The sequence below is a fragment of the Chamaea fasciata genome, unplaced genomic scaffold, assembly GCF_029207755.1.
Source record: "Chamaea fasciata isolate MVZ Bird 193981 ecotype frontalis unplaced genomic scaffold, bChaFas1.0.hap1 SCAF_9, whole genome shotgun sequence".
Lineage (NCBI taxonomy): Eukaryota > Metazoa > Chordata > Aves > Passeriformes > Sylviidae > Chamaea > Chamaea fasciata.
Window position 1 is genome coordinate 32,472,965 of NW_027094094.1, and position 27,736 is coordinate 32,500,700.

The following is a 27,736-nucleotide window of genomic DNA, read 5'->3' on the forward strand; positions in this document are numbered from 1 at the left end:
TGGCACTGAGGTCTCCCACATGCCTGAGGTCACCTCCATGCCCAAGGCTCTGCTGCCCACCCCAGTGTCACCCAGGTGTTACAGTGGCACACCACGGTGGCCATGAGCGGTGACAAGCTGTGCCACAAAGCCCACAGATATCAGACAGAGCACTGGCAGGCAGCAGTGACAGAAACAACTCCTCCTGGTATCCCAAGAGGCGGCAGAGAGGGAAAGATTAGTCCCCGTGCATGCCTGTGGCATTCAGCAGGCACAGAAAGACTCCTGGGCTGGGGAAGAGTGCAGAAAGAACAGCCCAAATGACAGTCCCCACACCTCCTGCACCCACACTTGAGGTCACACAGGTGGTCACAACAGAAGTTCTGTCCATCCCCAGGTGACCAGCGCAGCCCAGATCATCCCCTGGAGGAGCAGAGGCCAGCCCACGGTCTCACAGGGGACCTGCCCAAGCTGTCCAGGGCTCAGCCAGGCTCCTCCAGCCCTGACTGCCCATCCCCTGCTGGCAAGGCATCCCACCAGCCAAACCCAAACTGCCACTCAGCTGTAAGTCCCTGGGCATGGGCAACCAGGGTGGAGGAGAGAGACATGGTCCCTGCTCATCCTCAAAGCTGCTGCTCCCCAGGAACCAGCCCCGGGTAATGCAGCCAAGCCCCTACACCCCATCCCTCTCACAGAGCTAAAATGGATGAAGACCCAGGAAACTGTCTAACCGCCAAGTTCTCCACACATAAAATGCAGAGCTGGAGTGATAATTACGCCTCTTGACTCGGTTGGAACCCTTTCTGTCAGCAATAGCCTGGGCCAGAAGGAGAACAGGAGAACATCAACCTGACCTGCTGCTTCAGGCCCTCCGTGCAGTCAGCAGGGTTGGTGGCACAGAGGGAGCCAATCCTCTTGGCTTATAAAGACACCCAGAGAGGCTGGGACTTGTCCATCAACACCTGGAAGCCCAGTCTCTCCCCAGTCACACAGCCCAGTGGTTCAGACACTGCACCCCAAACCCCAGGGAGCTCAGCAGCAAAGAGCCACATCCTAAAGTCTGAGGAACACACAAGTCTTGTGGGGTCCTCCAGCCGGGAGCTGCATTTTTGGCATTCCTTGGCAGAGGGATTCCAGCTGCTTTGCCTGTGCTCTGGGGCTGCCAGACAGGTCACCGGCTGCTCATCCTGGCTGTCCAGGTGTAGGCACCTGTTGGTAACAGCTGTCAGCTCTGCATGTCAGCACCAGGCTCAGGGACAGGGCTCAGGGACCATGCCTGGGCTGAAAAGAAAGGGGCAAATCTCACTCAGGAAAGGAGGAAGAAATACCACTTGCATGTGACATGGACTGAATTTTGTCAGCGTGGACATCCCGAGAGTGGAAATCCAAGGTGTGCAAAGCAAATCTCCCGTGGGCAGGGGTGACACACAACCGTCCACCATGGTTCTGAGTCCATGGGCCCCTTTAACCACGTTTTCCAGCCCCATCACCTCTCCTCCTGCCAGGAAATCAGCAGCGGTGGGAAGGGACCTTTGGGGTCTCCATCCCAGCCTCCTGCTCAAAACTCTGGTTTGGGGTGGTATCACTGCTGAACAAAATACTTCCTCTGTCAGCACAAAATACCTCTGGCTTGGACAGACACACGTTTGCTGTGGTTTTCACCAGCAGAATTATTGTTTGGGCTTTTTTCCTGGATTTAAGTGCTGGCCATGAAAGAGCAGGATGAGGCACTTTGCAAGAGCTCTATTTCATTACGGAGCCTTGGGTGCTGTTTCCCACCAGCCGAGGTCCTGGAGGAAGGAGGCTGGTCCAGTAACAGCTACAGAGAGCTGGCAAAATGCTGGGTTAGGAGTTCCCTGCCCTGACTGACCCTTCAGGCAGCACCAGACACGGACCTGACAAGGCAAAGTTGGGCATCCCTTCGAGAAAAGAGAGCAAAAACCATGCTGAGAAGTGCCGGAGAACAAAGTAAGCTTAATCTCCAAGCTGACCTAGGGACAGCCTCCTTCCACAGAAATGATGAGAGTCCTTTCCCTCAGCTTCTCTACTACTACAGCTTGGGCATTTAACATTATTCTAGTGACCCCTCGAGGTCACCTGCTCCTTCCCACCACCCCAGAGCCCAGTGGCTGGGGGGATGCTCCCCAAAACCTCTCCCTAGCCCAGCTCACCACCTTGAGGCGGCGGTTCCCTGCAGTGCTCGCACTGTCCCCAGTGTGCCCTGCTGCCACCAGAGCAGGGGCAGGCAAGAGGCTGCTGAGATGCACAGAGCTCTGCAGACAGAGCTGCGCAGACCTTCTCCCTCTCCCCTGAATGCCCCAGGTGCCAGATCCCAGGTGCCAAGCCAGATCCCATCAGGATGTGGGCAGGGACAGCCCCCACATCGGGCAGCAGGGCTTAGGCCAGGTCTGCCTTCGGTCCCTGTCCCCTCACAAGCAGTTTCTGGCCTCCAGGCTCACCTTCATCTCCCTCCGTGGAGGAACTGCAGGAAGTCTGACGAGCCTTTCTTGGTCCTTCAGAGGTCCTTCCTCTCCCAAAATTCCCGTTTCCCTCTGTGCCTCTCTGGACAAGCCGAGAGCCCACAGCTCCCCTTAGGCCTTGCCCCCTTATTTCTCCAGCCCCTGCCCCACCTCCTGAGCCTCTCCTCCTGGACAGGCTTGGCCACTTTGGGGAAGGGTGACTCCACACCTGGCCCTCAGCTTCCACTCAAGACAGAGGAGAGGTGTTGCACATGCAAGCCCTGGGAGGGGATTATCCCCTCTGCTGTATCTCGATGCAGAATACGGGTTTGGGTTCCCAGGGACTACTGGGACACCCCCACATCAGAGTGAGCCCAGAGATGGTGGGTGGAGGCCAAGGTGCAAGGAGAGGCTGGTTTAGCTCTGATGCCTTAGGAAGGCTGACCTGAAACAGAGACTAGACAGAGCTAGAGAATAAAGGAGATATTTATTGAATGGCTTCCAGGATATACCTCGGGCAGGACAAGAACCTGGCCAGGGCTACACCCAAGGTAGACTTAGAATGGTCACAAAATGACTGACTGGTCACGAGGTCTCACACTTTCATAAGTTTTGGTCTATTTGCATATTGGGGTTTAATTGTTCAATTACAGCCTCAGGTTGTGAGGTCCCATCCTTCTTGTTCCTCCCTTCAGCCCACCATTGTTTGTGCTTTTGGGCCTGAAAGTTGTCCTTGCTCTTCAGCAGGAAAAGGATTTGTTTTGTCTCCCTGCTCTGTGCAGAGAGCTGAGTGACACTTAATATGAGGCTCAGAACTGCACCCCTGGGCAGCACAGAATGTGAAATACATGGAAGCTAAAACTTAAGGCATAAGCTCAACTGGACCCAATGGCTTATTCCTCCTGCCCAAAGGAGTCCCAGGAAGCTGGGTCCTCTTTGGAGAGGCACAGAGAGCCCGAGGCACAGGCACAGCTGTAGCACAGGAAGCCTAGCCGTCCTCAAGGAAACAACAGCCAGAAATGCGCGAGCAGGGGCCAGGCCTGAGCTCTGGGGGTTCCCCCAGCTCCAAAACAGCTGTCCAGTGGCTGGACAGGCTCAGACTGTAGTGGGTGGCCTGGCAGAGCCAGAAAACCTCCAGAAAACTTCAAGCCCTCTGCTTTTCCTCTCAGCTGGGGCAGCGACCTGTAGGCACAAATCCCTCTCAGCAGGTCCCACTTGTGAGCTCCTCACCAGCATGTCCATGGCCAACAACCAGGACAATCACAGCTGGAGGCAGGACATGTTCTCCCCCACCAAGCAGGAGCTGAGAGACACTGAGGGGACACACGGGTGGGAAGATCCATGTCCCGGGCTGGGAGGAGCAATGCCACGGTCACACCTCCCTGCCCTGCCACTGTCAGCCCAGCACCCAAGGGACAATTGCATCTCCTTGAGGCCAATGAGGTCTTTCCACCCTCGACCTGTTCTGGTTTGCAAAATAGCTCCAGAGGGAGGGTAGGGAGGGGTTTAGGGACAGAAACAGTGAAATGATCGGGAAGCTCAGCGCAGAACCTTGCTTGGCCCCCTGATGACAAAGGAGGAGAGCAAACCAGAGACAGGGGTGGCCTGGGGTTTTGGGGTTGGGTGGGATTTTTTTCACTAGCAGACTTTACATTGTGCTGCTGACAAAGCAGAAAAGCCTGAGCCCGACTTCCTCGCTGAATTAAACTCAACAGCACTGATTGCACACACAGGAAGGAACATCCCACCTGCTCTGCGACAGGAGGAATGCCAAAAAACCTTTATAATCAGCTGCAAAGTACAGAGAATTCAGTGGAGGGTCTCATTCTCCCCATCCTGCTCCTCCACAACTGCAGGATGAAGGAAAGTAAAGCCAGCCAGGGCACTGAGGTGACACTGGCTGGCAGCAGCTTCTGGGGATCTGTAGTCCAACCTCTTCTCCATCAGGGACAACCTCACAGCTGCAGAGGGTTTTTGAAGGCCTGAGATAACAGCATGGCTTATCAAGGCAACAGAACCGCTCCTCTGAGCCTGGCAAAGCAGCACAAACACTGATGTTGCTGACAGTAACCTGCCCGGGCTGCCCTTTCCCATCCTCTCCCAGGAGAGAGCTCCATCCCCACAGAGCTCCTGCCACCTCATGCTCAAGGAGACCTGGACAACCATGCTTTGGTGGGTTTGGGGTTTCTCAATATTTCAAACTGGCGCGCTTTCCATGAGGGTTTGGGCAGGAGCTCCTTTCCCTCTCCAGCACTTTCACAGCACCCTCTGCTGCCCAGGCTTTCCCGTTTCCTATGGAGAGCACCATCCCATGGACAGGGACTGCTCCAGGACCCAGTGCCCACATGGCCAGACAGCAGCGAGCCAAAGTGCAAGGAAATGTCGGAGAAAGCCCCTGAGATGAAAGCAGTATGGGGCAGGGGGTCTCAGGTCCCTCTCTGCCCGTGTGTGGAGGATGCTCCCTGCCAGGACTCACATCGTGGTCACACCAGTCCTGTCCTAGCAGCAGCACTGGTGGGAAAGCAGTGTTCACCCTCTGGTTGCTTTCCAGTAATCCCCTCCTCTCCCCATGCTTTTCAGTGGGCGCTTGCTGGAGGAAAACAAAATAACTGTTAAAACCTACGGAATAAGCTTGGCTCAGAATTCTTAATTTTTATCCTGATTTTTTTTCTGATTTGCTCATGCCTTAATAGGCTGTGCAGTGATTCACCCTGAGAGGGACTCCACTAGCATGGCCCTAAACTTGATGCCAGGACCAGGAGTGGTCACAGGAGCCTTTCTGATGTCCTGTCCCCAAAAGGAAGGCAAATTCTGTAGGTGCTGGGAGGAAGTGGGAGCGGTTTTTTTTTCCTTGTTGGGGCATACCCGATCCTGTTTTTCCACCTTTCCTCCTCTCCCTGCAGGGGAAAAATCAGATTCTTCTCTAAGCCACTGCTCATTTGAGGGCGAGCCAGCTGAGAGGGCTTCTGGCACTGCCTCCAGCTAGTCCTTGGTAAAGACCAGTCATCACAGCTCCAGACAGAGGTGGAGCTGTTTAGGCTTTCCAAACCATGTCTGCACTTGAGCCAAACGTGGCTGCGCCAGGCCTGGCAGGTGTCGACTGCAGGAGGGATGCAGGACCCCACGGGGTGCACAGTCAGCACCAGGGCCCTGCAGCAAGGACTGGGCAGCTGGGCACGGAGTGGAGAGGTGGCCATGAAGGCAGAGGTGCCGAAAACGACACCCACAGCTCGTGTGGTCCGTCACTGTCCCTGCAGGGACCTCCTGGGGCACGAGGCAGCTCCTGGCCAAAGGCACCACCAGCTGGCAAGAGGGGAAGCCTGGCAAGATGTGAAGTCTCTATCCACAGCTTCCTCCCTCCCCAGGGATGGATTTTTTTTTTTTTTTTTTTTTTTTTTTTTTTTTTTTTTTTTTTTTCTATAGAGTCACTATTGGGACTGGGAGGTTCTGCGTTTTCAGGCTCATCCCATGCCAGGAGGCCACGGGAAGAGCCAAAAGGAGCTTGGGTGGCTTTCCCACTAGATTTTGCTGGGATGAGATATGCTGGTCCCACTCACCCCTCAGCACCCAGGGCACCAGCCCCTTGCACCAAAGCCAGCCCCAGTGGAGAGTCCAGAGGCTCCCCATCCTCGGGTTCACAGAGGTCATGGCCGGTGCCAAATGACTCCATCAGGTGGAAATAACCAATTTGTCACAGCTCTCGGCTGCTCTGCAGTGCCACGAAAACATTCCCAAGCCAGCCCAGGCAGGGAGGGTGGCTCCTGCCGGAGCAGACACCATCCCTCAGGTAAATTACACCTTCAGAGGAGGAGGGGTCAGAGGGAGTGGCGGCTCCTGACGCTCCCGAATTCGTGGAGCAGAGGGAATAACAGCCCGATGAGAGCAGCGTCCGCAGGCAGCGGGGACCTTCAGCTCGGGGGACATCGGGGACAAAGACACCTCTTCTGCCGCAGCCCCTGGACGGCGACGGGTAATCCCTCCTCCGTGTGCCCATCCCTGGGGACAGCGGGACAGAGCTCTAGGCGCTGGGAGAGCCCCAGGGGTGCGACAGCGGCTCTTCCCCGGGAATCCTGGCTCCAAAGGAATGTCCCTGCTCGGGGAGGGGAGCGGGAGTGTTTGCAGAGGGGTCAGGACCGTGCTGCTGGTGGGAGAGGCGTTGTCACCCTGCTGCACCCCTCGGAGGCCGCCGGGGGTTCCCGAGGAGATGAGGGACATTTCACGCAGGGAATCTTTTCCCAAGCTGGCGGTTGAGAGGAAAGGGCCATCCCAGGCAAGGCTCTTCCCTGGAATTTGCATGCCCTTCTGCTGACGCTACGTCACAACAACGTGTTCAGCCTCTCCTGGCTTTTTCTAGAGGCTCGCCTTTAGAAAGTCCAGAGTCCAGAGCCTCACAGGCGACGCAGCGAAGGGTCTTTTCCCCAGATCGCGCCCCAGGGGGCTCGGGGTGATGGTGGGGAGCCCTTGGTCCCCCGGGTGGGAGATGGGGACCCTCGGTGGGGGCACAGCCACCCCTGTGAGCCGGTGCGGTGAGCGGGGGTGTCCCCAAGGCGTGTCCCCAGCGGTGCAGGTGCGCTGGTCCTCCTCTCCCACCCACCCCGAGGACACCAGAGGGAGCAGGTGGCTTTTCTCGCCCGCACGGGGAGCCGGTTCCTCCCGCAGGAGGGAAAGGGGAGGATGAGAGGCAGCGGGGAAGTGACAGAAACCTGCTCCCAGACCTCCTCTATTTCACCAGGGTTGCGTGCAAGACACCTGGCGCGGGCATCCAGCGGGAATTTGGCGGGTCCCTGCTAAATTGCTCCACACAGTTGAACTCCTCTAAGTAGCTGAGGCAGTATTTCTGCTGCAAATTTGTCACCTCCAGCAAATTTATCTGTTCCTATATGGCAGGGGGTCTGCCCATGGCAGAGGGGTTGGAACAAGATGATCCAAAAGGTCCCTTTCCACCCAAAGCATTCTGTGATTCTGTTTCCATGAAGTAAAATAGCAGTGAGAGGTTTTGTGGTAGGAACAAGCCAAAGCAGACACCAAAACCCTTCCCAGGAAGGACAGGGGTGTCCTGAGATGCCATTTCACTCATGTCTGCAAAAAAACAAGCCAGGAGTATCCCAGGGTCTCTCTCAGCCATAAGGGAGCCCAAACAAACCCCATTATTTGATTTCTTCTCAAGAATATGGCCCTGCAACTTAAAATTGGGTGGTTTACTCCTCATTAGTTCAGCTATCGGTGGAACAAAACAGCCTCTTCTTCTCTTCCAACTATCCAAGACATTATTTTAAATGAATGACCTGTAATCACCCCCTCCAAAGCCAGGTTTGCCTGGGCACATCCAGAGGTACCCGTACCTGCGCGTGCTTCTGAATACGAGCACCTGAGGGAGACCATGGGATTAAAATGTGATGGAATTTGGATTCTGGCTTTGTTCAAGATTAGCAAAATGAGCCATTTTCAGAACCGGTTAGAGGACTTTGGTTTTAAAATCATTTCACCTGTTGAGGGGTCAGGTTGATATCCTGATGGAGGTGCAGTGCACAACAAGAGAACTCCCCCCAACCTCTGTGCAAAGCAAAGTCTCTCACACTCCTCATGACACCGTTTTGCAGAGCACCATGACGTGGCTGTTCCTCACCGTCTCTTGTTTAATGTTCATCGCTGCAAGGTCAGAAGAAAACCCCGAGGTGTCCATGGATGTTGTAAGTCCCTTCTTTTCCTGCTTGGTTGTGCAAGTTACCTGCGCTGCCGTCATCTGTGCAAGACCCGCGGGCTCTGTGTGTCTTCACTGAGGACAGACACCAGGACTTTGTTAGATACTTGTCTCCCTGTTCTTACCTACACAGAGCTTTATGGCAGACATTTATGGGGGGCTTCCTTCCAAGTCAGCAGGTTTAGTCAGGACAGCCCTCTCAGGCTCAGAGTTTGGCTGTTTGTGCTGCCCTGCTTTTGCTTGCAACACAAAAAGTGACAGTTCTTCACCAGATCTGCTCAGGGACCTGCCAAAAATTCTGGCTGAAGTCATGGCATCGCCACGGCGTTGGTGGATGGGACATTGGGAGGTCACCCTCCCCCTGGAGTCACCACCTGATGGCTTTGCCCACCCAAGCCCTACCACCCCTCAGGACAGAGACCCTCCCTCCCCGGGGACTGTCCCATGCTGTCCTTCCCTTCCCACAGGGCGAAATTATCCAGTACCACGGGTACCCCTATGAGGAGCACGAGGTGCTGACAGAAGATGGCTATTACCTCACCCTGCAGAGGATTCCCCACGGCAGAGAAAACCTGGAGAGCTTCAGCATCTCCCACAAGCCAGGGGCGCAGGCATCCAACATGTTCTGTCCCCGTAAGTAACCTGAGAGCTTTCCTGGACTGGAGTAGGTCAAAGCTACCTCACCATGGGCTGGGTCCTCCAGGACGTAGCTTTCCCTGTAGGAAAAATCAGGCAAATAGCCTCAGGAACAGAAGAAATGCAGGTGCTCATCGTGCTGACCTTGTTCTGAGAGGATTTGCTCCAAAGAAGAAGGAGAATGAATGCGAGAGAGAAATCTTGCCCTGGGCTTTACCTCAGCTCAGAGCCAGACAGAGAGTGGAGCAGCAAAACGCCATTAGTCAGGAAAGGAAACCAAACCAGGCGGCCAGTCCAATGCCATCCTACTATTTTGCATCCTTCCTGGGTCCAATTCAATGCCATCTCACCATTTTGGGATCTTCCTGTTCTGCACTGAAACCCCTGTGTCAAATAATGGAGGGGGATGCCCAGTTCTTGGCAGCGTGTCCCTCCCCTGGGAAGAATGTACATGTAAGCATAGGTATATGGCAAATAAGTGTAAAAATCCCCCAGATTTCCAGTCTCTGCCCTGGCCTTGTTCAGAAACACGTCCCCAGAGAGACTGAGGGCAGAGGTGACCACGTCCCTGCACTGGTGTCACTTCCCAGCGGGGTGCTGCCACAGCAATACCTGGATGTGAACGACCAGTCCTGCTCATGGTCAGAGAAAATGATTCCTCCTCTTCCTCCTCCAGCTCCAAAGGCCGTAGTCCTCCTCCAGCATGGCCTGGTGTTGGAGGGAAGCAACTGGGTCACCAACTTGCCCAACGCCAGCCTGGGCTTCATCCTCGCCGACGCTGGCTACGACGTCTGGATTGGGAACAGCCGGGGGAACAGCTGGTCACGGAAACACCAAGAGTTTGAATTCTACCAGCAGGAATACTCAGCTTACAGGTATTTTCTGTGAAGCTGGAGGGTGGGCAGGTCCCTGGTGCCCTCAGCAGTGTCTGCAGGCTGGAGGAGGGGTGCTCCTGACAGTCACATCCTCTACCCGGGGGCAGTAACTGGGTTGCCCATTCCTGCCAAAGCTCTTGCCCGCACCCAGGTAGCCACAAGGCAAGGCCAACAAGGGTGATTTTGTCGTGTGCCTGTCTCCCCTGCAGCTTCCATGAGATGGCCATGTATGACCTTCCAGCCACCATCAACTACATCCTGCAGAAAACGGGGCAGGAGCAGCTATACTACGTGGCTTATTCCCAAGGCACCACCACAGGTACTGAGGAGGAGAACAGACCTGGCAGAGTCACATCAGCTGTGCACCCCCAGTCTGGGAGTGTTCCCAAAACCTTGGTCAGGGAGGGTAATGTCCAGGCATTTCCAAACAGCAAAAGGGAAAAGAGCAGGTAATTGCTTTAACAGAAGGGTTTTAAGCAGCGGCAACCTCACACGGGGTGCATCTCATTGCTGCCCTGATGGGCACACACACCTGGAAGTCAACAACTCCCTCAGAAACAACAGGGCAGGGTCTGCTTCCTTCTCCCTCATGCAGGTTTCATTGCCTTCTCATCCATCCCCGAACTGGATCGCAAAATCAAGATGTTTTTCGCCTTGGCTCCGATCACCGTGAACTCAAACATGAAGTCACCCTTGGTGAGGGTGTTTGACCTTCCCGAGGTGCTGATTAAGGTATGTCCTCACCACACGTGAGGTGTGAGGGGGAGGAGGCACTGGGAAGGTCACCTGAGACACACAGTGCTTGTACATCACCTCCGTCTTCCTGCTCTGTGTGCTTGTGCGTGTGCTGTGAGCCTGGAGGGCAGGTAAAGCATCCTCCTGTCCAGCCTGAATCAGAGAATTATTAATAGGAATTGGTTTTGGGCCCCTTGTCCCGGGAGAAACCTCTCCTAGGAAGATCACGGCTCTTCCAGGGCCATGGCCGTTTCTGAAAAGCCAAAATGACAAAGCACAGCAAAGTTGTCAGCAACTTTCAGGGGTGAGCAAAGAGGTGGGGAGCACCGGGGGCCAAAAAAGAACATGAACCCTACTGATACACCCCTCTGACTTCCACAGCTCATTTTTGGACACACGGTGGTCTTTGATAAGGATGAGGTCTTGAAGCAAGTGATTTCCAGATTGTGCACCTACCCCATAATGAAAACGCTGTGCACTTTGGTCTTTTACCTGCCCGGTGGGTTTACCAACAGCTTGAATGTGGTATGTACCCTCCAGCTTCCTTCTCAAGAGATCCACTTCCTCACTGTCTGAGCCGGAGCTGTCCACCTGCTGCCCCCACAGGGCCTTTCACATCTCTGATTGGTAGAAAAATTCAGGCACCGGGGTGGGGGTTTCTCAAGTAAAGCGTTGGTGTAATTCCTTCATATTCCAAGGAGTAAATATGTTAGGAACAACACACAGAGCGACTGCCATGAGCTGGGCTTTGTCTTTGCAAAAGGAGCACGAGATAGGGAGCCTTACTTAGCCTTGGGAACCAGGCAGACTCCCAGCATGGCCCAGCCTCCCATGGAAATTGCTCAGCTCGCTGCAAAGAGCTCTAAAGCTCTGTGTGAGCACATGAGTGAGGCTCATGTGGCTACTGGACACAGTTTTATTTGGTTTTATTTTATTTGGCTTTACTTTGAAGGTAGATTTTTTGGAGGGGGGCCGAGAATAAACCTCTCCAATGGTTTCTTGCAGAGCCGTGTTGATGTCTACCTGGCCCGCTACCCTGACTCCACATCCCTAAAAAACATGTTGCACTGGCGCCAGGTAACCCTTGGTGTTCTCCTCTCTCTGCTCAGGGGCTGGGAACAATCCCCCACTGCTCCCCCTGCAGAGCTGTGGAAGGGAGGGAGAGGAAAGCTTCCCTGAAACACTGGTGCAGATGAAGTTATTGATTCCAACAAAATAGATCCAAGAGTCCTTGGGGCTTGTAGGAGGTGGAGGTGGATCAAAGACTGGTAATATACCAGGAGAGGAGAGGCTAGAGTAAAGGCTGAAGGTCAGTGAGACCACGAGTGATGCAACTAATTATGGAAAACATTCCACTCACGTCCTTCCGCTGATGGCATTGACACAAAAAGCTTGCCCAGAGGTCTGATTCATGTCTCCTTTGAGGCTCTTGGTTGTGCACCAGGTCCTTCCCTGTGGCTTTCTGTGCCAAGGTCTTCCTGGCGCCGAGCCCTTCTCCCAAAATCCAGTAAAAATCGCTACCCTGAGCCTGGGTGGCAGGAGGCAGCAATGCAGTCCCCCATCACTTCTTTCATCTTTCTTAGAGACCCCTCCAATATGTGGATAATAACCGTAACTCTCCTCTTCCAGCTCTATCAGACAGGGGAATTCAAATATTACGATTACGGCAGCGACAATGTGCTTCATTACAACCAGGTAAGAGAGGGCCACGCTCAGGGAAAAAATAAATCAATATTGCAGTGAAAATATTGCAGTGGAAGAGGCTGAATTTGGAGAATTGAGCAGCCTGGGCTAGTGGAAGGTAGCAGATGATGTTTGAGGTCCATTCCAACAGAAACCATTCTGTGATTCTATGAATTACATGGTATTAGTGGAATTTACTTTACATGGGGAAGCATGTTCACAACTTTCTAATAAAAAAAGTCACTCAGTGACGACTTTTTGACCCTCTGGTGAAAAGAACAGGAGCCCAAGGCATAGTGAGGCTCCCTGGTGATAGTTCCTCTTCTATCCCTTGGGATAAGAGAGAAATTCCAAGCAGCCATCAGGATACACTTTGAATTTTTGGCTTGCCCTTTACCTCCCTCCTGTCTTCCAGACCACTCCTCCCTTCTACGAGCTGGAGAAGATGAAAACCCCGCTGGCTACCTGGTATGGGGGCAAGGACTGGATTTCAGCCCCTGAGGATGTGAACATCACCCTGCCCCGTATCTCCAACGTGGTCCACATAAAGTACATCCCCGAATTCGTCCACTTTGATTTCCTCTGGGGCAAGCAGGTCTACGAGCAGGTGTACAAAGAAATGCTTGACCTGATGGAGAAGGGCATCTAGAGCTGGAGCAGTGGCAGTGATTGTTGGCTTCTCAATGACTTCTGGGGCTTCTTTCATTTGGGGGAAAAAAAAAAAAAGAAAAAGAAAAGAAAAAGTAAAGAAAAATCGGAGGGGAAAAGCTCAATAAACTACTACACTTGGTCTGGATTGACGTTTACTCTGGCCAGTGAAGAAAACCAGCCAGTCCAATGATTGGGAAAGCACTCTGGATCGAGGTTCAATAGGTCCCTGCAGAAGTTGAGTGTGGCCCTCACACCCTGAGTCTCCCATGTGCCTCGCTCACACGGGTTCCCAGCAACAACCAATTTCAGCGGAATTTGGCTCCTGGTGGCCATTGTGGACTCTGGGCTCCTTGAGCTTGGGTTCCCAGCTGCAAACAGCTGGACAGAAGCTCCATGCCCTCCTGGATGCTAGTGTGAGCCCACAGGAGCAGGTCTGCTGGGATGAAACCACGAGGTGGATGGATCCTGCGTAGCTTTATTCACCTTCTGGCAACACTTCCACACCAAGGATCCCAACATCCCGACACTCACTGCCTTCATTCACAGCTGGAAGGGGCTATGAACTCCCTGCTTTGTGACAGTGAGGAGTGGCCACGGGTTTTTTTCATGAGAACTGCCCATTTTACTAACAAAGGGGACATCTTTCTCAGATGCATGCTGACTTGGATAATCTTACTCTCCTTACAAAGGAGTTTCAAGAAGTTCTACCAGGAAACACTGTTTTGCACCACTTTAAGCTATTCTGAGGCATAAACCCATCTGCAAAGGCCACCTTTTGCTGCCTCTCAGGGAATGCTTTTGTGGGAGACGGAAGAAGAGTGTGGTGGAAAGCAGGAACAAGCCTAAATCTGTTTTCAGCTTCTGGATTAAATTGTTAATAATACCTTGATCAGAGGAGGAATTGTGAGCTTGCCAGTTTGTGTAATTATCTTCTTAAAATATGCCTGGGAGCAGGCAGGGCAAAGGATCAGGTTCTCTTTCCACAGATATATAATATTAATAATAACAATAAATTGGGTAGGGTCTACTGGGATCTGTGTGGTTGTACTGTTAACTAGAGGTTAAAACTCTGGAGAAATTGTCCCCTGTGAGGGTGGAGAGGCCCTGGCACAGGGTGCCCTGAGAAGGTGTGGATCCCTGGAAGGGCCCAAGGCCAGGTTGGACACTGGGACGTGGGGCACCCTGGGATAGTGGAAGGGGTGGAATGAGACAGGCTTTGGAGGTCCCTTCCAACCCAAACCACTCCAGCATCCTGTGGGTGTGGGGGTTTTCAGCACATGTGCAGGTGAAGGAGACCTGCTTGCCCAATGCTCCTCCTGCTCAGGGATAATTTCCAGGGGCTGCTCATGCTGGCAGATGCCCACAGTGCCCCCAGCATCTCCCTACAGGGAAGAGGTGGGTGGTGAGGAGGGAATGGAGCGCAGCAGGACTGCTCTCCAGAGACAAACTGTGGAGTTTTAGCAGCAGAGTTTCATCCAGGTGTCTGGGGATGGTGGCACAGGGCTGGTGGTGCCTTGTGGGATGACTGCAGTGAGCTGTGCTCGAGTTGCCATCTATAAAGGCTTTCACTTTCTACCCTTATAGCTAGAACTGACCACAGAAGTAAACAGGACAGGGTGAGGTAATCCCAGGGTGCAGGAGTGAGGCTATAGGTTAGATAGGATCTGCCTGGATTGCCAGTGATTAGCTGCCTCACTTAGGATATTTGTAATGACATTTTTTTCTGTGTGATCCACTGCTCACGGCAGGGCTGTGCCTTGGAGCAACATCTGACAGGACTGCACTGTGCTCATGCCATGGATATCAATGCAAATGCAGGGTGACGTCTCCACCTTGGCAAATAAACACGCAAAGATGCTGGCAAGATGCTTCCCCTGCAAGCTTCTGAAAAGCTGGCAGGAAATTAGAACCACAGAATACTTAGGAGACCCCTAAGATCATCAAACCCAACCATGCTCACTGCTAAACCACGCCCCCCACCTGACATTTATTCGGGTTTAAAAGCACCAACTTCTAGCTTCTGAAAACTCATAAAAAGTGCAGGGTTTAGTCTCCTTCTGTTCAGGTTTTAAAGTTTCTGCCACTTCTGCAATTACCTGGTTGAGTGTTTGCAATGCATTCTCTTCATTCTCCTATGACAGAGCACTTTGGTGAAGTTCTGGCTAGATCAGGTTCTGGTACCTGCTTCCTCTCTGCTGTTAAAGGATCAGCAATGGATGAAGAGGTGTGTTTTGGAAGCAAATTGATTTATGCTTGCAGAATAAATATTGTGAAATTCCATCTCCTGGGATGGCCATGGCAGGATTGGAGTCCTTTGCGTGCCTCAGGTCTGTCAGGCAAGTCAAACATCATCAGACAGGTCTGTGGTGATTGCCCAGGGTACCACAGAATCATGGAATCACAGATGATTTGGGTGGGAAGGGACCTTCAAGCCCATCTCATTCTACTCCCTGCCATGGGCAGGGACACCTTCCACTGTCCCAGACTGCTCCAAGCCCCAAAATCCAATCTGGCCTTGGGCACTTCCAGGATCCAGGGGCAGCCACAGCTGCTCTGGGCACCCTGTGCCAGGGCCTCCCCACCCTCACAGAGAACAATTTTTTCCCAATATCCCACATAACCTTGCCCTCTGCCAGTGGGAAACCATTCCCTGTGTCCTGGCACTCCATCCCCTCAAAACAGTCTCTCTTCATGACTCATATCTCCTTCAGGAAATGGAAAACCACAACTGGCTCACCCCAAAGCTTCTCCTCTCCAGGCTGAACAATCTCAACTCTCCCAGCCTTTCCTCCCAGCAGAGCTGCTCCATCCCTCTGATCAATTTGGTGACCTCCTCTGGACCTGCTCCAACAGATCAATGTCCTACATATCCCAGTCCATGGTGATCAATTCAGCCTCTCACCCTCAGAGCTTCCAACGCAGCACAAAGCCTTCACCACCCTTTTTCCTCCTCCCTGTGTGGGCAAACCAGCCTCAGTCACACACCTCCACGTGGGGAGGGTGTTGGTCACTCAGCCTCTTACTCCATTTTCTCCCAGATGCGCTCATGCAGAGCGTGTCACACGAGGCCACGAGGGCTTAAAGCTGTGTCACATGCCGTTCAGGGCACAGCAGTGTCACCCTGCTGGCTGATCCATCATTTCCTACCATCACACAGTCAATGCAAAGGGCAGCAGCACACGCAGGGGTTGTGGAGTGGAGCACAGGGCCAGCTCCAGGCTGTGCCCACGCTGGAGAGGTGTTAAATTCCCCTATCACAGCCTCCTTCCCACAGGCACAGACTTGCAGAGAAGTGGTGCTTTGGCAAGTAATCCAAAGCTCGTTCTGGTGTCTGCTTTAAGCAACGTGCTGGCCTGTGGGGTTATTTAGAAACTGATTTGTCCCAGAGTTAATCTAGGACAAGGTTTCATCGAGTTATGACAGATGGTGTGCTGCCTTTTCACATCTTTTTGATCCTTAACAGCCTGACGACGATTTCCAGAGGCATTGCTGAGTAGATTCAGGCTTTCATTTGGTTGAAAACACTTTGCTTTCTTATTTCAGGAACTCACAGCAACTTCTGTGCTATTTCCGACGTAATTTTTAAATTTTTCTTATGAGTTTCTTAGATGAACCTCTGAGAGAGAGAGAGACTCTGGTCTTTGAGGCTTGTGTTTTCATGTGGTGGGACTTCAAGCAGGTGGGAATGGTATAAGGCCATGGAAAGTTACAGTTAGCTGAAATCAAGATCAGATGTGATTTTCCCAAAACTTCACAAGCCAGTGTTGATCACGATGATTCTTCTCCCAGGCAAGCACTGACAGAATGAGACGACAAAGTCTCAAGCTGTGCCAGGGAAAGTTTAGGTTAGACATCAGGAGAAAATTCTTCTCTGAAAGAGTGATTGGGCACTGGAATTATCTGCTAGAGGTGGTGGAGTCACCATCCCTGGACTTGTTGAAAAGAAGACTGGACATGGTACTCAGTGCCATGGTTTAGTTGATGAGGAGGTGTTGGGTCGTAGTCTGGACTTGATGATCTCATAAGGTCTTTTTCCAACCTAATTCGTTCTGTGATTCTCTGCTCACCTCTCACCCTGGAATATGTCCTGTTGGACGTGTTCCTGCTCCCTAAACATTCTGTGATTCATTCTGTGATTCTCTGCTCACCTCTCACCCTGGAATATGTCTTGTTGGACACTTTCCTGCTCCCTAAACATCTCTGATAGCCCTGGTCAGGGCTTTGGCAAAGCTGAGCCAGATCAGCTTTTCTCCACTGTGCTGGAAAATAACCTCAAGAACACTGCAGCACCAAATCTAGAAACTGTAGGTATTCCTTGATTGAGAAATTTTGCTCACGTTGTCCCAGGTCTGTTCACCCACAAACCAAACTCTTTTAGCTGTAAAATACACTTTAAAGCCAATTGTACAATGAAGGGAGATCAGGGAAGAAGTGCAAGAAGTTCAGGGTTGTTCTGGGCTCTTCTGAACACAGGAACAGGGGAGGAATTACCAGAGAAGAAGCACCACTGATCTCATCTCCCCTATTTCCCAACCCACATTCAGGAACGTTTGTGCTTTTGTTTATTCCATTTCATTGCAGCGAGTGGAATGATTGCATGAGCAACTCCAACAAGGTGTTGTGAAAAGATCAGCTGTTCCCTCAAGCTCCACTGTGGAACTCTAGCATGGGCAAAACCCCTGATAAACATGTAAACCAGAGATATCCCAGCCTAGCCGAAGGGACTTTAAACCAGGAAAGGAACGAGCAGATAAGGACTGCTTCCCTCATCAGGTTCTCTAACTTGGGCTGTGCTCTCCAAGGTTACTGCAAGAGAGCCGTGCTTATCTGGCAGGAATTGCACAAGAGCAGACATTCCCTTATTGCTAAAATCAGGGTGACACTCCCTTTCCCAGCTCAGGATGCCAGGACTAGATGACTTGTGGCTGGTTTACCCCTGTGCTTGGCAAGAGGCACCAGCCAGCACCCTGGGCACACAGTCTGGTGGTTGGTACGTGTGGGAAAGCAGCAGGAGAAACAGCAGGGCACCAGCTGGAGGAAGGGTGGGCAGGGAGAGCCCAGGACACAATTAACCCCAATCCCAGTGCTGAGGAACATGCTGCTGGTGTCACGGTGTGCCTTCAGAGGAGGTGACTCAGTAGCAGCAGAGCTGCACCTGTGGGATGGCAGTGGGGACACAGTTGATCCCACAGGCTGTTTCTCTTCCTGTTGTGCCAGCAGCAGGTGGGGTTGCAGTCCTGTGATGCCTCAAAGGAGAACATGAAAGGCATCCTGCAGCAATGCTGCCTAATACCTGTGAAGTGTAGAGCTAACAAGAGGCAGAAGCAACACACCCCACCAGAAGATGTAACTTTTGAGTCTTAAAGGGCTTCAGAAGCCAAGAAAAATATGGGGTTTGGGCCTCAGGCAGAGCCCAGGAAGCACATGGATGACTTGTTGGCTGGAAACCTTTACTTTCCATGTCACACCTTGACCAGCCCACCTGGACACACACTCCTCGGAGAATCATGGAATCCTAGAGTGGTTTGGGTTGGGAGGGACCTTAGATATCACCTCATTCCACCCCACTGCCATGACAGGGGCTCCTTCCACTATCCCGGGTTGCTCCCAGCCCCCGTCCAACCTGGCCTTGGACACTTCCAGGGATCCAGGGGCAGCCACAGCTGCTCTGGGCACCCTGTGCCAGGACCTCCCCACCCTGCCAGGGAACGATTCCTTCCCAATATCCCATCTAAACCCAACCTCCTTCAAGTTCCCAAAGGTCTCCATTCTTCTTTGACTAAGCTACACAAGAGTTCCTCAGTAAAAATCCAGCTGCTTTTTTTTGGCATCTTCTCTCCTTCCATCATAGGTAGAACAATTCCAGGTGCTGAATCGCACACTCAGCACTGACACACTGCTCCAATGGCCTCATTCCACCTCCTGAGGATGTCACAGAAGTCTCTGCTGCCTTTCCAACCTGTATTACTATTATTTTACTGCTATTATCACTACTACTTAGTACCTCCACTAGAGAATGAGTAGTGGAGTTGGAAGGCAGCAGCATGGGCAGCAGGAAGGGGGGATTCTCTCCCTCTGCCCCACTCAGATGAGACCCCACCTGTGCACAGCGCTGGTGCCCCCAACATAAGGAGGGTGTGGAGCTGTTGGAGCAGGTCCAGAGGAAGCCACAGAGTTGCTGAGGGGACTGGAGCACCTCCCCTGTGGGGCCAGGCTGGGACAGCTGGGGCTGGTCAGCCTGGAGAATAGAAGGTTATGGGGAAACCTCACAGCTCCTTCCAGGGAGGGAATATCCATGAATGGATACAGGGAAGCTGGAGTGGGACCCTGCAACAGGAACAGCAGTGCCAGGACGCAGGGAATGGATTCAGACTGCCAGAGGGCAGGAATGGATGGGATATTGGGAAGGAATTGTTCCCTGGGAGGGTGGAGAGGCCCTGGCACAGGTCCCCAGACAAGCTGTGGCTGCCCCTGGAAGTGTGCAAGGCCAGGTTGGACAGGGCTTGGAGCAGCCTGGGATAGTGGAAGATGTCCCTGCCCATGGCAGGGGGTAGAATGAGATCAGCTTTAAGCTCCTTCCAACTTAGCTGGGTTCCATTCCACGACATCCTGCCCCTCTGTAGTGGGATTTTTGTGCTCCCAGGTGAAGGAAGCCATTTCCAAAAGCCCAGAGCAGGCCCAGGTGCAGAAGGTAATGAAGGAGTGAAGGCCCTAGCCACGCCTGCCACGAGGAGGAAAGCGCCCACGCAGCCCCTTTGTGTCACCACGGAGCTGTGGCACCGACAGAAAATGACAGCGCGGAGATGGAGCAAGGCGCGCCTGCTCGGGCTGCGTTTCACAACCCACATTCCTGCCCTGCACCACGGCTGGCAGGCAGCTGAATCCACAGCCAGGAGAGGCACACTCCATCCAGCAGAGCCAGCCACAGGCTCGGGCTTCTTGCTGGCCACCAAGGTAGGGAAAGGCGTAGGCTGGGCGGTCACGGGCTGCGGGTGGGGAACAAACGCCTTTGCTCTGTGTAACACCTGTGGCTCTGCATAACCAAGCAGAGGTGTTGCACCAGCTCTCCCCTGCACTGGCTGCTGGTGAGACCTTCAGCCTGGTGCTTTTCCAGAAAGGACGTTCAGCCTGGTTTCTTTTCCAGAAAGCCCTGCAGAGCTTTTGAGAGTTGCCCCTTGCTAACACGACACTTTTGGACCTTACTGTCACTTTTCACAAGGGGTGGGATGACCAAGTGTCTCCCATCCAGGCAGGCTGTGAGGCCTGACCTGTCCTCAGGGTGTCCTTGGGAAGGAAGCTTTGTAAAGATGGTAGAGCCTAAGCTTTTTTGTTGCACCAGGAGCTCTTCTAAATGACTTTGGGAGGCAGGAAATTACCCTGGGAGTTAGGAAATGACCTTTTACATAGAAAAGCTGTTGGCTATTTATTTTTTTTTTTTTTTTAACTATGGCTATCATGAGCTTAAGGTGCAACTCCATATCTGGAATTCCTTAGCGCACCAATCCGGCTGCGCTCTAGAAACGCAATCCCTTGCAAGCATGAAAGTCACGGCCACATGGAGGGAGGTGCCACAGGAGTGACCACCACACATCTGCTAATTGGAGGGCACGTGACGAGGGACAGCAGGCTGCCAGCGTGGCTGGGCTCTGACACAGCCTGGTCCTTTTAACTCTGGTGATGACAGAGCCACCAGCAGTGCCACCAGCAGCCTGCTCAGAAGTGCCGGTGGGCTCTGCCTGGTCACGTATTTTCCTCCGTGTCCTTCAGGTTTGCGTCCTTCTGGAGCTGCCCCGAGGGGGAAAAAGGCATCGGTTGCTCTTTTTTATTTTTGGTCTTAGCTCGCATCTTGGTGATACCACAGGTAGGTTTGCTGGGAATATTTCAGAGGGCAGGAAAGTCTCGTGGTGCAGGAGATCTGCTGGGAGCAGAAGGAGGGAGGCCAAGAGTAATTCCCAATTCATACTGCTGGGCTGAAGGTAAGCTCTCACTTTTGAGAGCCTGGCAAAACATTAGGACTCATATATAATATTAATTGTCTGTGTGCATTAAAAATAGGCCTCTGCTCCACTCAGGAGCATCTAAGGTGAACAAAAAGGTTTCTGGTTTTTTTCCAGGCTACACTAATTCAACCAATAGCTTTCCTATGAGGCTCTACCGATTTCAGCTCATAGGATCCTTCTCTTTACAGTGGGTTTTGGGTACAAAAGCTAAGCAATAGAAAAAAACATAAGAAGTATAGACATAGTCATAGGCCACCCATACTAAACACGTTCCTTCCACAGCATAAAATCCCCCTTTAGATTAATTTCCTCTGAGAGACAACTGGCCCAATGGTATTGGTTTAGATCTTGTTTTGTACAGCTGGTTCTCTTCTTCTTGCCATTAAAAGTATATAAAAGGCCCCTGCTTAGTACTAGATCCTGTCTGTACAGAGGAGTGTAAAAAATTCTCACATGGACTGCAAAGAAAACTGAAATTGGGAATCCCCTCCACTTTCCCAGCCCAGGAAATTGTACGTGATCTTCAGATACGTGTGGAACTTTACCCATCACAACCACGTAGAAAGAAACATTCATATCAACTTTAGTAACAATATTAATCAACAACAATAACAACAACGGCATCGGTGTCACTGGTTTTGCTGTTGTTATTCTTGTTGTTGCTCCTATTCCTATTATTACTGTCATTCTCATCATTTCTGTTGTTGTTACTGTGATTTACACAGGCACACGATGTGGCTGTTCGTCGCGGTCCTGTTTCTCGTACAAGCGTCCACCAACTCCGAAGATGCCACCGAGCAGAAAAAGCCTCTAAATCCCGAGACTCTCATGAACGTTGTAAGTCAGGAGAACTTTGAATTTCCCATCTGAAAGCCTGGGAATGTTCAGCTGGAGGAGACAGGGTTGGAGGGCACACGGAGAGGGCTGGTGGTGTTGAGCTGCCGTGGTACAACGCTGCCTCCACACCATCATGGACAAGCTCCTCCTCCCAGCAGAATTAAGTGGAATTACCAGGGTAGTTAGAGATGGGGATGATCCCTGAGTGGATTTGATCAGATACCTCCCCAGAGGGTAAAAATTTGTGCGTGGCTCCTCTCCTTCAGCTGCAGCAAATCGCTTAGGGCCGTGTCCAGGTGATCCCTGGGAGGCTCTGAAGCTGGTTTGGCGGGATTCAAGAGATGAGAAATTTGCTCCATTTAATCTTTCCTGACAACCTCATGACAAAGGGAGCATACAGCAACGTGTGGGCAAGACCACAGCTGGATTTTAGCAGCAGGAAACTCCCCAATCTGTGGAGTTTTCAGCATAAATAAAGCTCAGGCAGAGCCTCGGGAGCCCTGTAATGAATCCTGTGGGGTTTATCCCACTGGCCTTCCAGTCAGCCCAGCTCAGCAGGTTCCATCTGCCCCACCACCTTATCTGCCCAGCACATCAGCTGGGAGCCTGGTGTGACACGAGCTGCCGTCGGTGTCAGGCGTCAGGAAATCGGTGCCAGCCGACGGTAAAGCGGGGTCAGGCGTCAGTAAATCCTTTCGGTTTCAACTGACATGTTTGGAACCATTTTAAGCCCTGCAGCCACCAGCTCCCCTCCTGCCCACAGCTGAGCATCTCTCCTTCCCTTGGGCAGGTTACTGGTTTGGATAGAGCATCCTCTGCCACAAAAAGTTCTCAGCTGATCCAGAGACAGCCTGGGCAAAGCCATGTCCTAGAACTTCGGTTTTACCAAGTGATATGCTCTTCAAGTCCGTTTCCCACCTGGGTTTTTCTTCCCCCAGAGCCAAATCATCTGCCACAGAGGGTATCCCAGTGAGGAGTATGAAGTCCTGACTCGTGATGGCTACTACATCCGCCTGAACAGAATTCCTCACGGAATAGAAAAGCCTAAGAACAGAGGTACAGCTCTATTTCACTCAGACCCAGTTAAAATAAATAAATAAATAAATAAAAAAGCCCTGAATGTAAGCAGAGGAATGGATGAACCTGGACAGGCCGGGAGAATAGTCGTTGTTAAAGCAAAAATACTGAATCTGTGGCATTTCTCCAATTTACACTCAAAGCTGTAGCACCAGAACGCATCGTCAAAATGCACATTTTGCACGTCCTCTGGCAGTGCAAGGAAGAGGCTTTACTGGCCTTAATTTGGGGTGAGTGAATGGAGACAATCAGGTTCAATGAAATGTGCTGTTTCTTTTGCACCCAGGGGCCAAGCCAGTCGTGTTCCTCCAGCACGGGATATTTGGAGAAGGCAGCCACTGGGTGGAAAACCTGGCTAACAACAGCCTTGGCTTCATCCTAGCAGATTCTGGCTACGATGTGTGGCTGGGAAACAGCCGGGGGACGAGGTGGTCCCAGAGACACCAGCACCTTTCAGCTGACCAGGTGGAATTCTGGGATTTCAGGTGGGCTGGAGCGCGTTACAAAAGCCTGGCGGTGTTTTCTGCCTGTCACCAAGCTCTAGGCAGAGGTGGTGCCTCCCAGCAGGCAAGTCAGAGCACCTAATCCCTGGCACAGCCTCCCCTGGGAAGGATGGAGGGACCTGAGCAGACCTGCCTGCCGACACGGTGCCAGCACCTCCCTGCAGCTGCCGAGAGCACAGGGCACTGCTCCCTGCGTGGGGACACTCAGAGACATCAGCCCCGCCTCGGGGCATCCACGGGGACACCACTGAGGTGTCCACAAGTGTCATTGCCACCTCTCCTGCTCCTAGACCTTGTTGCCCCCTGTCCCCCCTTTTAAAGCTGCTACTGCCTCTCCAGAGCTGATCTTCAGAGCAGAACCCCCAGGCTCATAAACAGGCTTCTAGAAAAACCTCACACAGCAGGGTCTGCCTTTCACCACGTCCCACCAACAGGCACATGGGCAGGAACCTGTGCTCCATTTCCCCTTGGGAAAGAGCATCCCAAAGAGAAGTGCTTTAGCTGTAATCCTGGTGGGAGCCAGCTCTGGGTCTGCAGAGAGGCTGGGCATGACACTGGAATGCTGGCCAGGCTCTGCACAAGTTTATTTACTGCTCACCACAGCCGTGGGAGGACTAAGCCCTTTCAGGGGAGGATGATGCCATGGCAGGAGGGATCCATGCTGGGAATTCTCTCCTGGACAATCAGGCCCAGATGAAAAGCTGGACAATGCAAGGCAGCTTAAGGTAAGTTTGCCCCTCTGGTGCTGCCTCATAGCCAACACCCCCCTCCTGTGTTGCAGCTTCCACGACATGGCAATGTACGACCTCCCGGCCGCCATCGACTTTGTGCTGCAGAAAACGGGGCAGAAGCAGCTCCACTACGTTGGCTACTCCCAGGGCTGCACAATTGGTGCGTTCTGAGGGGTCCCCCACCACCCTGACTCGAAAAACTTCATTGTGGTGTTTGTCAGCAGAAAGCAGAGGGGCTTAACAACCACTGAAGTGCCTCATCAGCCAAGGGAATAAAGGTGTTGCCTCCCTTTGGGCATCTCTTGCACCAACATTTAGCAGAAAGGTGACAAGAGATCTCAGATTTCCAAGTGGAGATAATTATTTAAACAGACCTGGGTCCAAGTGAACCCTCAGATTAAGCACCTGAGGAAAGACGGAGCAAGCCTGAGGTTGTTTTTCTGTTTTCTCAGCGTTTATTGCGTTTTCATCCATGCCCGAACTGGCTGAGAAAGTCAAAATGTTTTTTGCCCTGGCTCCAGTAGTGGCACCCAAGCACGCCAAAAGTCCGCTCATGAGGATGCAGCTCCTCCTGGACAACAAGCTCAAGATGATTCCGGTAAGGGATTACTCCGTGCCCTTCTGCCCCAAAACTGACTGGTTCTAGAGAAGGGATCCTGCCCAAACACAGCCCCTGGGGTGTTCTGAAGCAGTAGAAAACAGTGAATTCCTGCTGATTTATTAGCACAGACACAATTCAGGTGCACATACAGTCCTGGATGGCCTTGTTGGGTGCATGTCTTCTGTATTTTATCTGCAGGACAAACGTGGTCTTTATATGGGAGCACTTGCAGGGATCCTAGGCTAAACACCTGGAAAAGAGCAGCTTTGCAGTGTTGATTCCCTGAAAACCAGATCCAGCGCTTGGGAGAGGTGGGGGGAAAGAGGAGAGCTGTGAATATTCATTTCCCTGGTGTGTGTTCAGTCAGCATGAACCCCTGCACCGAGCTGTGCACATCTCTGCGGGGTAGGGGGGTGGTAGGCTTGACTCCTGGATATTCCTTTGGCTGCCTGGCTGGTGGGACAGTCCGGGGGCTGGGCTGCAGGGAGGGAAAGGCAGGAAATGCACATCGCCCGTTTCTCCCGCAGCTGCTGCTCGGCAGAACGGACGCGTCCCTGCGGATAATGAAGCTGTGGCGGTTTCTCCCGGAGCTGTGCCGCCACACGGTGCTGCACAGGCCCTGTGCCAATCTCCTCTTCCTGCTGGGTGGCTTCAACGAGAAGAATCTCAACATGGTGGGTGTGCCATGCCAGTGGGGATGAGGGTGCCAGGGCCACTGTTCTGCCACCCACCCTGCCCAGCCTGCTACAGCCACTCGCCCCAAGTGCTCGCAGCAAGCAGACCCTGCATGGGCAACCTGTGTTCCCTCAGCCAGATGCTTTTCCTCCTGGGACAGGAAAAGCCCCCAGGCTCTGCTGGGTAAATGTCAGTGGCCAGGTGGCCCTCGACAACACCTCTGAATGAGGGCTGCCTGTCACTGCGAGCACCCTGGGGTGCAGCCCCTGCTCTGAGCCACCTTTGGGTGACCTCAGGCAGTCACTGAGCCCTTGAGCACAGTCCCTGAGCCCAAGTAAGGTGTCTCATGGAGCTCATCTGTCATCCTCATCACTCTCCCCCGATGTTGCCTCACAGCAATGGGTTTTTAAATGAAATTTATACTCCTGAACCTGGTCCAGCTCTTCAGGCAGCGTGACTAAGCAGTGGCTGCTCTGGGAAACACCTGGCAGCTGCCACTCCGCTCCCATCCACTGGAAAGCAACGATAGCTGGGATATGTTTCCTTGCAGACACGGCTGGATGTCTACACATCCCACTATCCCGATGGCACCTCTGTCAAAAACATCATCCACTGGGCCCAGGTAGGATCCCTGACACGCCCAGGGCTTCACCCCTGGGATGGTCCCATCACTGAGAGTCTGCTGTGCCCAGGGCAGACATGAGAGTTCAGGGATCTCAGACATTGGCAGCTCTCGAGAAAGTAAAGGCAAGACATTAGAAGAGGTGCTGGATGCAGCATGAGCTGCCCTGATGCCTCTGGGGACCAGGGGACACCACAGTGCTGTGCCAGGCGGGACAAGAGGACAGGATGGGGAGGCCACAGGAGGATGCTGAGACCCCCCAGGAGTCACCAAAGCAGAGCTTGGGGACACCATGGTGCTGGTGGATGGAAGCCCAAGGAGAGGCTGGGGGATGGATGAGGAAGAAAAGTGGGACCAAACAACATCTCCCCCTGTCCAAAGGGGTCCTGGGCACCCTGGAGATTGACTCTGCAGCTTCAGCACTGGCCCTGCTGGAAACGGGGTCAGGCTGGAGAACCCCACCCATGTGCCTCCTTGCAGAGCCAAATGACAGATAATGGAAGCTGAAAAAGGGTGATCAGGTTGTTGAAGGAACTTCAGCAGTACCCTGCCCACACAGCTAGTAGTGAGCAGGATTCCAGAGGGAAGAGCACTCCTTGGGGCAGCCAAGAAGCTACGCGCAACACCTTGGTTTGTCAACCCATGGCTAGGGACAGGCATGGAGCCAGAAGTCACAAAACCACCCTGTTAAAAAAGGTGGAAAGCCTGGCTTTGCAGGGATGCCACCTCCTCCAGCAATGTCCCACGGGTGAGGACGCCAACACCTTTCCTTGTGCTGCCTGTCCCCAGACAGCTGGCATGGCTGGAGATGGGCAGAGGGAGGGCAGGGCCTTACACAAACCTCTTCTGAGCAGCCTCTCAGGACAGGTGCCTCAAGGGGGCCCTGAGATGCGAGATTCACGCAGTAGCACTGGCTGGCCTCCCACAGCAGATCCATCCTCTCTTCCCAGGTGTTAAAATCTGGAGAATTCAAAGCCTTTGACTATGGCAGTGAGAACCCAGCCAGGTACCACCAGGTAGGAGCTGCAGCGGCAGTGCTGGCAGCTGGAGATGCTGCCAGGGGGTCTATCCAGGGCGATGCAGGGCCAGAATGGCTGCCAGGGATGGACCAACTGAGAGCCCCCCGTGTCTCTCCAGGACACACCGCCCCTGTACCGCGTGGAGGAGATGCCGGTGGCCACCGCGGTGTGGTCGGGAGGGCAGGACTGGGCAGCTGACAGGAGGGACGTCCTCCTGCTGCTGCCCCGCATCACCCACCTCGTCAGCTACACCCACATCCCCGACTGGAACCACTTGGACTTTGTCTGGGGCCTGGACGCCCCCGGGCGCCTCTACAGGAGCATGCTGGAGCTGATGGAGGGGTCCCGGTAGAGCAGCAGCTCCCGGGGGAGGTGCCGGTGGCCCGGCCCCTGTCCCTCAGCTGAGACAGCCCCAGGAGGGAGTGGGACACTCCCTGCTGTCCCCTCCTTCCTGCTGTCCCCTCCCTCCTGCTGGCCTGACACGCTTGTGGTGATGGTGCTTTCCACGCATCCTTTGGTGTTGGGGTCTCTCCTCCTCGCTTGGGAGCTCCTCAAGCATCAGCAGCACCGTGCTGGGAGGTCAGCACCGGGGTCAGCCGAGGCACCGGAGCAGGCAGGAGCCACCAGCCCTGCTGGAAGGGCCCCAACATGATGGTGCTGACCCTGAGCTATGCCAGGGGGACGTGGGGACCCTGCCGTGACCCCACAGTGGCTGCCCAGTGGGTTGTGGATTAGAGCACCCAGCCTACGAGGTGGGAGGGAGCTGGGCCTGCTGAGTCTGGCTGTGGGAGGACAGGCTGAGAGCAGCCCCCCAGCCGTGGCACACGAAGGAATGGAGGGGATGGATGAGGCCAAACCCTTCTCGGCAGCAGCAACAGGGGATGCAACGAGGGCTTCTGCCTCCAGATTGCAGCGCAGGGCAGTTCAGGTTGGATTTGGAGAATCCTTTCTC

The 27,736-nt window shown here is 53.3% G+C and overlaps 1 protein-coding gene across 1 annotated transcript; it reads left to right on the forward strand.

Annotated features, from left to right (window-relative positions):
- Nucleotides 1-6,398: 6,398 nt before the first annotated feature.
- LOC136294280 (uncharacterized) lies at nucleotides 6,399-27,222 on the forward strand. The gene is made up of 21 exons (XM_066191917.1): nucleotides 6,399-6,408; nucleotides 8,039-8,128; nucleotides 8,607-8,772; nucleotides 9,452-9,650; nucleotides 9,860-9,969; nucleotides 10,246-10,382; nucleotides 10,767-10,910; nucleotides 11,391-11,462; nucleotides 12,015-12,080; nucleotides 12,484-12,709; nucleotides 19,343-19,410; nucleotides 19,597-19,673; nucleotides 21,445-21,556; nucleotides 22,495-22,612; nucleotides 22,920-23,118; nucleotides 23,918-24,027; nucleotides 24,320-24,465; nucleotides 24,996-25,142; nucleotides 25,694-25,765; nucleotides 26,716-26,781; nucleotides 26,903-27,222. The coding sequence occupies exons 2-21, from the start codon at nucleotides 8,045-8,047 to the stop codon at nucleotides 27,134-27,136; spliced, it is 2,553 nt and encodes an 850-aa protein (XP_066048014.1). The 5' UTR covers nucleotides 6,399-6,408; nucleotides 8,039-8,044; the 3' UTR covers nucleotides 27,137-27,222.
- The last annotated feature ends 514 nt before the right edge of the window (nucleotides 27,223-27,736 follow it).

Excerpts from the sequence above, each read along its gene's own strand:
- LOC136294280 (XM_066191917.1), top strand. The coding sequence starts at position 8,045 with ATGACGTGGCTGTTCCTCACCGTCTCTTGTTTAATGTTCATCGCTGCA. Across the intron at positions 8,773-9,451 it reads ATCCAACATGTTCTGTCCCC|CTCCAAAGGCCGTAGTCCTC; the intron begins GTAAGTAACCTG and ends TTCCTCCTCCAG. Across the intron at positions 9,970-10,245 it reads TTCCCAAGGCACCACCACAG|GTTTCATTGCCTTCTCATCC; the intron begins GTACTGAGGAGG and ends TCCCTCATGCAG.